We start from the raw sequence: 10,961 nt of genomic DNA on the forward strand, positions 1-10,961 counted from the left end.
TCGCTCACAAATCCGCCCCTGCATAGAGGAGACCATACTTCGATCTAAATCAAGCGAGAGGAGTAGAAGGAAACGTCGCCGAGATCTCTAAAATTCAGGCAGAAAATTTAGTAACACTTCCCCCCTATCCTATCCGTCACATGATAGGTGAAGTCACTTCGCTCGATGTAAGATCGCCGATAAGTGAACGCGTCCGCAGCAAGCGCTGCGCGCTGCTTAATTGAATTACTTCGATACCAACTACTCAGAAATCTGTCGCCGTCATTGGTCAGCGATAACGCGCAAAATTGTAATTCACGCTCAAGGCTGGGTCGTCATTATCGCTTCACAGCTGTTCGAACGGTCCCTACACGGAGTTCGTAGCGCAGTATACCGGCATCAGCTGAGCGTGTGATTAATCGCTGGTACGGTTCGATGGGGTCTGTAATTGGTATTAATAGAAGACACCGGTGTTTATTTTATTCATTAGTTTCCGTGCCTGGCGAGCGTACACGAGCGCGATGCATTCGAACGAGTCGCTGCTTTTAATTAACGCTCGCGATAAGACGCTCTGGGCTTTCTGGTATCGCGGCAGCTCAATCGGTCGCAGCTTCGAACCATCGAGTGGATCCTTTTGCCGTGCCAAGTGACGTCTGATATCGTTTCCTACGCGTCTTGTTGCGCCGATCTATCGAGCTGCCTAGGCAGCGCGACGAGAAGAACGCTGGCTTTATAAAATAACATTTAGCGACTCCAGATCGTGGATGATCTTAAGAGAGAAAGGGCGGTGCCGCGACACCAGCCCGAATCGTTTTGCGCGCCGAGCATTTTACAAAAAGGAGCCCGTAAGGTAGATAAAGGAAACTTTCTAAAAAGATTCACCGGTACAGTTCGCTTTCGCTAATTAGACCCACTTCCGTCGTCGTTTATTGCTACGGGATTAATAAGTCAGATGATTAACGACTGACGTGGAACGCCTGTATCTCTAAACAGATGTTAACTCGTTTTATGGTCGACTAATTCCGCTAATTGTAAGTAAATCGTAGATGCTGGGCTGAGTCGGTGAACTTGTGTCCGTTCGCAACGCGCTCTGCTCCTCCGCCGCGTATTAATATCGAAATTAAGTGTCGGCTTCTTTTCCCTCCATTCAAGATGAGTTACAAATGCATGCACGCGATTTATGATCCCCGGTGCGAGCGAGATCATTCATCGCCTTAATGCTGACTCGCGTAGCTCGGTAGTAAACGTCAACACTCGTTAGTACAGACACCGTAATTAGAAAACGAGTGCTAATTGTCGGTAAAACCCAGCCCGACACACTAAACTCATATGTTATTATTGAGACAATTAGGTATGGTACCTTAAGAGCTACTCCTAGTTGGACGCTGTGAAAGTAAGGCAAATTTGGGGGAATTTTTTAAAAGAAAAGTATCGAGTATTATAATTCCCAAGTTTGTACGTTTATTAATTCACGTTCCAAGAGTGTGCTCGATTTTTTTTACCCAATGATAGTAATTTTCTTCAAAGTTACGGTGGTAGTAATAAGGGGGAACACAGCAGACAACCTGTTTTTTCAAACCCCTCTTACTTCCACCACTGTGACTTTGAATATTATTATTATTGCATGACAAAAATTGAGCACATTCGTCGAACGTTTATCAATCAACGTACAAAGTTTGGATTTATAATACCGAATATTTTTCTTTTAAAAAATTCCTCAACATTTGCCTCAATTTCACAGCGTCGAACTAGGGAGACCCCTTAAACTCATTTGCGAGCTACAGCCATGGCAAAGCTATTTGAATTGCGAGGCTGATCTGCACTTAGTATGTTAGGGGTTACTGTAAACGATAAATCAGACGTAAGAAGTTGTGTACCACCGACCTGTAAATAAGGGCTAGCAGCCGAGAGGACCAAACGATGGGCCAGGAACCTTTGACCACCAGGACAGCAGAGAGCGACGTCGGCGAACTTTTGGGACAGCATAGCCTCCTTGAAGAACTCCCCGACGTCCGGTGCCCTCCCAGAGACGCGAATCACTTCTCCCATCATGCTCCAATTCGTGTACAATAAACCACGCACTATTCACAATGCTCCTCGGTCATTGACAATTATATATCCCGAAGTATGGCCACTGGTATCTATCTTCCCTCCATGGTACTTCGTTACGGGAACAAGGCGTTGTCTTCCGCGAGATAGGTCCCTAGGTCAAGCCTCTCCAGTCTCATTTCGTTCGTTCCCGTTGCACTTTAAGCACACCAATCTCCATTACGCGTCCAGCCTGGTGGAAATGATCCGTGTCCGTCTATCGAACCCACTCCGCGTGCGTCGTTACAAATAGAAATTAATTATCCGAGAAACAATCCCAGCCTCGGCGCCCGACATAGCCGGACCGCTACAAGAGAGAAAGAAACGGTCAGAGCAGAATTCCAACGGCGGTTCCAAAGAGCTTCTAAAAGGAGAGCCCAAAGTGACCTCGATACCCAGCAGCTTTTCAGAAATTTCCTACACTGTTGGTATTTTAACCGATTAATCTCCCGTGTAATTCCACTTTTCTCGAGCACGTGAAAAAATCCGTCTTTCTTACGAAGCAGACTTTCTAGCCGGCCAGCTAAAGTTTCTCCTTCTTTTTTCCTCCACCGAGAATTTCAACTTCGAGTCGATATTAATCGGCGAACTCGATGCTTCGGTAATTACCGTGGCGAATTTCCAGATTTTCGCCCCTAGGCTAACTAGCGCCCGCCGCCCTTCCCGCGAAATATCAAGTATTTCAATTCGAAAGAATTGAAAGAATTTTAAGATTAATTAAGGAAATCCCTCGAGTGCCGGAGGCTTAAAGTTTTGCTGAAGTAAGACGAAGGAGGTAATATTGAATCAATTCCCTTAGCTGTGCACACGCGGCTGGAACGTGTCGAAACCTAATTGTTGTTTTTTCTATCCCCTGTACGGTTCACGCGGAATAACGGCTCGGTAGCGTTTCCAATATCTCAGATATAGCTAATGTCCGGTATTAGGGGCGATAAGGGGTTGTGCCTATCTCATGGACTGAAAACACAAGTATTTTCGGGATTTTTTTCTTCAAAAACTTGAAGACTTTTTTACATAAACCTTTATGTATTCGACAATGTACATGTTAAACTACTTGTGGCAATTTTTGCAGTGGAAAATATAAATAATTTTAAAAAATATCAGCGATCTCACGGCAGCGATTTTTTTTTTCAATAATTTGCGGTGACTACTCTAATTCTGACATAGTTCATTTCAAATAAAAAATTCACAGGAATTTAGTTAGTATATTGGATTATCTTGTCCTTAATCGTTCATTGCCCTAAAATATTAATTAGCTACAAAATGGCGGCTTCTCCCAGCAAAAGTATCGATTTTCACCACAGAATCGCGCTCTTTTCATCATTTTGCATCTGTAAAATAAAAACCACGCAATGGAAATGAAAAAGCCACGATTAAGGACAAGATAATCTAATATACTAACTAAATTTGGTTGAATTTCTTACTTCTGATGAACCAACTCAATGCTACAAGAACTTTAAAATATATACTTTCGAATATAAAGCGTTTATTTAAAAAAGTCTTCAAATTTAAAAAAAATCCCGAAAAAACTTGCGCTTTCAGAACTTGCAGGCAGGCAAAACCCCTTAAGGGAACTCCCCCTCTGAGTTATTGCTAATTTGCTACATGAAAAAAAAAGTGAATTGCTTTTAAAGTTGTCTCGAACCTCTGTGTTCAAACCTTTTCCAATTATTTTCCGCCGCTAGTAATTACAATAGAATTTATGTAGATACTCTTTTCGACCCTATCAATTCGCGAGGAAGCAGATTGACCCCTCGTCTCTTGAAGGCAAGACGGAACGCAAGATTGACAAAACCGCGGTTATCACGGTTTACCAGGACACTTTGCTCGAATCGAGCACAGGTCACGGCTGATGGCATTGTACTGTGAAATTGCTTCGTGGCCGAGCAATTGATACCCTGTGAGATAACACCCCTGCTGACCGAAACGAGCGGCGCGCACTAACGATCTGTCATACGCGTGGTTGAGCAAAGTTATTCGCTTGCGATTTTAATAGTCGCGGCGCTACCTCGATATACAATTCGTCCCGATTAAAAATGGGTGCTTGTTATGACCACGCGGAACGGGGCATTGGAACGAGCGGCGAAGCTGTGCCAGTTGTTCAGTTCTTTTTTTTCTTAAACAAACTTGCCGCGATGCAGATAAGAGCGAGGTACTGAATTACATCGCGGCAAGATTTCTTGCGGCTTTGATGTAAGAACGTTTCATTATCATAATGGAGAAACTTTGCGCCAGTGAATCACGGGGCCACAAGGCACCGAGTAGGAAGAGGAACTCCGCTCGTGTTAAATCGTTAGTAGGACATGAAAAGATATTAACGAGCTTTCCTCGATTTTTTGAGTTGTTTATATTCCCCGATCTTGTCTCGCTAACCTTGCGAATGCCTGCCCGGTCAATTCTTTCCTAACGCTTCGAAGATATACGCGCTGGTAGCGTAAAAACGATTTATTGTTGGCGAAATGGGTCGTTAATCCTGCTGTCGCCCGTGGCTTTCGAGTGAATCGCTGCGAGATCGTAGCAGTTTTCGACAAGATTTACCAAGCATCCCAACGGCTGCTGAGGTTGTCCGCTCGCGCCTCTGTGGTTCAGAAGAACGCTCCATTAGCCTTGATAGCCCGGGTAATTATTATGAGGATAAGAGCGCGCTGGCCTTCGCCGGTGCCAGTGGAAAGCGGAACTAATGCATTTACATTTGTTTAATCTCTGGAATTGAAACAATGCCCCGCTGCGCGGCCCGCAACAACGTTTCATTCCGCGAGCTTTTATCTCTACGGTGCCGGCCCGGAAGAATGCTATCCAGTCGCGGGAAGATAATGCGATGACTCGAAAGATCCCGCGGACGATTAAAAGAGAATCCGAACGATTTTAATTAGCAATCGACCCTAACAGTTACCCATCTTTTATTCATCGAGCTCTATACGCACGTCCCAGCCACTCGGCTCGACGCGCGCCGTGCTAAACACGCTTAATAATCACAGCTGCCGATGACGAATGAGGCATAATGATGAAAACAGCCTCCCGTAATATAATTCAACAACAGTGAAACGTAATCGGTAACTCTTCTGTCAGAGTAACGGCCCGCGCTTTGCCCGTTAGACACGGCGCGGTGCTTTTGCGAGCCACAATGCTCAATAAACACACCGACGAACCTTTAAAACCATTTTCGATCCTGAGATAATACAAAAGGAACTTCTACCCGTGCTGTGCACGTACATGGCTCGCGAGGCGATTCTATAAAACGCGAATCCGCGTCGCGTGTACACCTGTCGTTCGCTGATATATTGCGCATTATGCTCGGTTCCCACGCGAAACAATCTTAATTATTACTGAGCCCTGGGCAATAATAACATTAAAAGACAAGGGCTGCGCTAGGATACTAAAATTAATTAAAATCGGATATGATAGTAGACCCGAGACCCGAGCTCACTTGACTCCCACTTAATTAGGTCCAATCTAAAGCAAATAAGATTAAGCTGATGTTTGGTTACGTCCCGTTAGATCTGGGTATCTTGTGTTACAATAAAATACTGCAACACGACTTCAACTAGAGGCAGGCTAGGTCTACTAGGTAGCAATGTGCACCTGTGATCGCACTGTTTAAGGTAGATACTCGCGAACTGCATTCACTCACTTTTTATCGCTGGCACAAATGGCGCGGTGGGATCTTATCGACGTTAAAAAATCCGTTGTAAGATCGCTCTCACCTATCGACACGATTTCCACACCGTCCGAATCGCTCTACGGTCTTCACTAAACTGATCGTGACCCGCCGCGCACGCCTCATACCCGCGAATTACCGCCTCGATTACGTCGATGCATGAATGATTTATCGCCGTCAGCGTTCAAAATCGCAAACAGTGCCCGAAGTCTGTGTATTATCACCTGAACGCCGCGTGTTTACAATAGAAGTGTCTCCGAGCTTAAAAAGGGGAGTCAATATCGGTGTTTACGTTGTAAATCCCCGGGCAATGCCTCGCGTATATCGGGACAGTCTTTCTTCTACTCTACTGTGTGCGCCGCGCTCTTTCCCTCGCACGCTTCCCGACGCAACCGCTCGCCGTTGCTCAAAATCCATCGGAGTTGCACAACATTCGGAAACTCGCGGAGCGTTTCGCTGCGCGCCGCAATCATCGATACGTTTACCGGTTTTATCCACTCCGCCGTTCCCGTTTGCAGGATATTCATCGCGACGCATCACTCCTCCTCGGAACGTTCACTTTCCTCCGTCCAAGCTCGCCCCATCCTCTTTACGGGCGATTGCTCCGACCAGCCGCGAGTATCCGGGTCCCGGTCGAGGGAGACTTCATCCCCGTCGTCTATTAAAACGAATCCTCTGACGATTTCTCTGCTGGGTAAAGGGTCTACTTCGGAGGCTCTGATAGCAGCGATGTAAACAATGCTCAGGGAATGGGGAAGAAGGAGGAAGATAGGCGGACGGGTGAACTAACCGTGTAAAAGCGCGTGTACCAAGGTCGGCTGAGTACTGTCCCGCGTTAAGAGAACCGTGAAAATCCGGCATCGTAAGGTAAGGTTGCGTGCAGTGGAACGAGAGCTCGGCTGGGGAGAACTCGCGGGATTGTCTGTGGATGAGAAGTGGTTACGGGAAGCCCGTCGCTGGACAACTCAGCAGGGCGACTGCCACCTGAAATCCTCAGCTGAGCAGAGACCACCTCTGCTCCTTGCAGTCTCTCAACGGAGAGAGAACTCGAACGAACTCCTCCCATATCGGTGCTCTACTCCCCCCACGAGCCTCGCGCTTACCATCGTGGGCACAGGATTCACCAGCTACCGCACGCGGACGCTCCAAGCCGGTCGTTAGAAGAAACCGCGCCGCTGCTATTGTTAATCGGGCGCATCCGCTGTAAAACGCTGAAACGTTCGTGCGATTGTAGCGAGCGTCTATTAAAACGGGAGTGAAGAGGATGTAGGTGCTACTATTAATAAATAGATGAGTTTTAAAGTACCTTTTGCGCCGCTTTGCGGGAGAGATGAGGCGGGAAAGCTCGTGGACGTCGGAGGAGTTAATCAACGTTTAACTGCTGAAGTGTCCTAGGTCCCGGGGAAACACTGAGGGCAGAATATGTTGATTGGAATATTAGGAGCAAAAGACGGTCCACTTTGTAAGAGTTGATAATTCCGACGTAAACTCCGTAAAAGGTTTGTGGGCCACGTTTGCCTGGTCCGGGCACGTGGTCGACGCTAAACCCATTAGCATGGAGGGAGATCGTTTTCCAGGCTGTTTAGCGAGTAAATACGAGTCCGTGCCAGTTCCCGTTTTATCCACATATCAACCCTTCGCGTTAATCTGTTCACGTCAAATTATCCGCTCTCTGAATTATCGACATTTCTTTGTACTGACATCCCGATCGAAGAGCGTGACTTTCTAATTGCCGTGTCGCGCGACACGGCGTGCAAAAAGCCGCGATACAATTTGCCGGTAGCGCCCCCTTTTTCACGATTGACTCCCACTAGATCGCGTTGCAATTTACTCTCCAACTATAGACAGGAAAGGTCGCGAAAAAATCGGTCACCATTAGAATATAAAAAATACAATCGCTTCGATGTACCTGACCTCTACCTTGGTGCAATTTCGGACATCGAGCTTTCACTCTTTCGCCGCAGTCGTTTGTCTGACTCAGCTCCCTTTTCTTCCTCGACGGTTCATCGTTTCGACGCGGCCGATTTTCGTAGGATAGGCATTTATAAAAACGCGCGATAGGGGGAAAGCCTGTGTCTCGAAACGAAGGAAACTCTGTGATCGGTAAATATGAATCACGCCGGGTCTGATGCAAAGGTGAAGGCGTGGGCACCCTCGGTTCCTTGCAAGATACCCGATAATATCGTCTCCTCGGAGTTCACCTCGATGAAAGTGTTCGTGCCGTCTTACGAGAGGTATGCTATCTTTCGCGTTATCTCGATCCAGTCGGTTTTATGTGTGATTAATGAGCCGTGGTGAAAAATTGCGAGTAGAGAGAGGCGCCCGTGCATAGAGCAGTTGCTAACGAACGAGTACCAACGCATCTGGTGGCAGGAGAAGGAAGTATGGGATAAAAGGCACAGCACCAAGATTCCTACCAAAAAATTATTACAACGTATGGTAAGAAAGAGCCGTAGAGGGTAATTGAACTTTTCTGCCATAATCACAATGAATTCTGCTTTCCGTTTCTTCTGCCTTTCTCCAGTGGCGAATGATTATATCTTATTTTTACACTCATTGAATATCGCTGGGGCTCGTAAACGATAAGGAACGAGCACCGTAAACGTTTAGCAGGATACGTTACAATTAATGTTGCTTAAAGAAAGTGACCATCACTTCTCGCGATAGCTCGTCGAGCAAAAACGAACGGACATTTCCTCTGAACATCCATTCACCACTCGATGCCTCTTAGTTCGTTTAAAGTTTCATTTTCGACGATTACACTTCATTGTCGACTCTCGAAAAAATTATTTCTTTACGAACGATAAGAGCGACGCTTCCGTGGCAAAGTAGAAAAATCTTGCAGCACCCCCTATTATTAAACGATCAGGTTATCCAAACGTGAATCAGAATAAATTCCTATTTACCATATGAATAGGAATATTGTTCGCTACAGCTAATTCGAAGGAAGCCAACAACGACACCTGTTATGGATATGACAAAGAAGGTTAAAAAAATAAGGAAAAAGAAGGTCTCGAAATCGGTGGACACGGAGGAAAAACAAATAGAGGAACCGATCGAACCAGAAACTACGGAAGAGAAGGAGGACGACAAAGATAAAGAAACAGCATGACTCGTAAAAAAAACATAGAATTTTCAGGCTCGTAATTCTAGATTAACGTCTACCAACTTCAATACCTTTCTCGAAACACAAATGTTTCGACACCCGGCAGACTGCACACGTGACTAAACGTTCGAGTTTACGTTCTACCAGTTCCTCCGCCCCGGCCTCGAAATTTTCAGTTCGATAATTACATGTCAGTTTTTGTAGACGCGTTGCATGCGCCGGACTTCGAGAAAGTGAAATAAAAGGCTGCTACATTATCTCGATTGGATCGTAACGAACTGGGCGAGACCAAAATTTAGATACTAGCAATTAGTAGTGGCAATTGGATGCAAGAAATAAACGTCCTTTTTTTTTTCTTTAAATCGCTGCCTATATGGGAGCAGAATTTCGCCTTTCTATATCCCCGCTGGCGTCGCTGGAACTGGACGGGATGCTTTATCGAATAATCGATGCCCTGCCATCATTTCTACACGCGAGAATGATACGAAGGCGTAACCGCGTCTAAGGTGGACATTAAGAATAATGCGCGTGTTTGCAATGGCAATGTGTAACAGGCGTGTGCCACTGGATATCCACGCGAGATGTTTATGTAATTTTGAGTGATTTTTTTTGTCAATTATGCGGACTTTCTAATACTGTTACTCACCAGCCCCGTTATATTATGGCCAGATTACGCGAGGTGGACACCACACACTTGCACTTTGTGGAAAGACGAAAGTGGAAAATGCTGATGCAACGTGCAACGATAGTTGAGTTTGATTTCCACAGCATGTGGTATGAATTTTTCAAGAGGGATGGAGAATGCTGTCGCGCGCTCTGTTCCTTCATCTATTTATTCTCGCAACGATTCGTCACTTTGTTGCCGGTGTTCCTTCTTTTTTTTTTTTGGTTAGCCAACGATCCGACAGGGCCTATTAACTTGAATTATCCTTCCGAATGCACCTTTCCCAATCGATGTGTTTTTAGTCCGCCCGTCTATTTTAGGCTCCTTAACCGTTGTTTACATAACGAAAATCCATGCTATCGGTTTTGCAAGAGCGTTAACTCCAGACACCGACTAAGTAATTGAACTTCCTTTTTTTCTTTACTTTAGAGCAGTAAAAGTAACGTGTTCGATCGTTTAGGGTACAAGCAATCATTTTAACGTCAACAGATGGATTTCAAACACGTTAGACACTCTTACATCTCGTTTAGATTTTTTTTTTTATCTTATATCGAGCTACTGATTTTCTATTGGTATGTTAGGTTATATAAATCCATTGAATAATTGTATATTTTATATATTGTCGATCGTTTACGACTGCACAATTTTTCTGTGTTATTCGTTTATCAATATTTTTGAAGGAAAAGCCCAGAACTCGTCCAAGGCGAACTACATGCCTCTATATCTATCAATTAACTACCCGATATTTCAACTATAAAACGAAATGAAACAATCAACGTGATTGCATCATAACCTATTCTGCCGCGAAATCGATTGATGGTAACCGAAAAAAGACCGACAAATATTCCTCGTAAAATCCGAATCCATCATCGATCGTTAATATAATTTCGTATAAACATTAATCGCAAAAACAATACCAGATTTCCTATGAAGACACTTTTTGTATTTATTTCGTATCGCAACCGTGCAATTTCTAGGCGCAACTGCGTTGACCATCGAAACGATCGATTACGATAACCTAAACGGAGAACTGAACATTTTTACGAGCCCCTTAAAACACGAAACCCATTAGCGTATCGAGGGAAAGAGTTTTTGCAAATGTAAAAATCTTTTTCGCAACGATTTTACTGTTGCGAGGATCGCCTGCTCCACGGCGTGCAATGCTCTCCGACGGGAGAACCATTAATTGTGCTGGATTAAGAGATAACAGATTGCAGTTTACAACTCTGCTCGAATGTTACAAATCTATCTTTAGTCGAATCGAGTTCCGGTACGGAAAAAACAGCACAACTACGTACAACTTCATTCGATATCCTTCGGATATAGTGTTACATTCGCGCTAGGCCATATTCCGTTTCTACCATTCCGTTGCAAAACTACCTGGGTGTTTCATTACGGTTACCCTGTCGCGTTAAGTAACACCTATCGTCAATTATTTCCTATAGATCCTTCGACCCACTCCACTG

The 10,961-nt window shown here is 45.0% G+C and overlaps 2 protein-coding genes across 5 annotated transcripts in view; one reads left to right on the plus strand and one right to left on the minus strand.

Moving 5' to 3' along the window:
- Positions 1–10,961, minus strand: part of LOC143376344 (uncharacterized) — a 30,556-nt gene that overhangs the window by 18,965 nt on the left and 630 nt on the right. Inside the window, exons 2-5 of one of the 4 annotated variants that reach the window (XM_076826552.1) lie at positions 7,635–7,801; positions 7,032–7,134; positions 6,516–6,936; positions 1,864–2,374 (exon numbers count right to left, since the gene is read on the minus strand). In XM_076826552.1, the coding sequence (XP_076682667.1) occupies positions 1,864–2,031 (168 nt within the window). In that variant the 5' untranslated portion in view covers positions 2,032–2,374; positions 6,516–6,936; positions 7,032–7,134; positions 7,635–7,801. Of the gene's footprint in view, positions 1–1,863; positions 2,375–5,698; positions 6,431–6,515; positions 6,937–7,031; positions 7,135–7,634; positions 7,802–10,961 lie in introns of those variants that run through there. The other 3 variants (XM_076826555.1, XM_076826553.1, XM_076826554.1) reach the window with 3 other exon arrangements.
- On the plus strand, positions 7,788–9,141 carry LOC143376380 (uncharacterized). The gene is made up of 3 exons (XM_076826642.1): positions 7,788–7,959; positions 8,038–8,164; positions 8,661–9,141. Exons 1-3 carry the CDS (start codon positions 7,835–7,837, stop codon positions 8,835–8,837), a joined length of 429 nt encoding a protein of 142 aa, XP_076682757.1. The 5' UTR covers positions 7,788–7,834; the 3' UTR covers positions 8,838–9,141.

Source organism: Andrena cerasifolii, chromosome 14 (genome assembly GCF_050908995.1).
Source record: "Andrena cerasifolii isolate SP2316 chromosome 14, iyAndCera1_principal, whole genome shotgun sequence".
Lineage (NCBI taxonomy): Eukaryota > Metazoa > Arthropoda > Insecta > Hymenoptera > Andrenidae > Andrena > Andrena cerasifolii.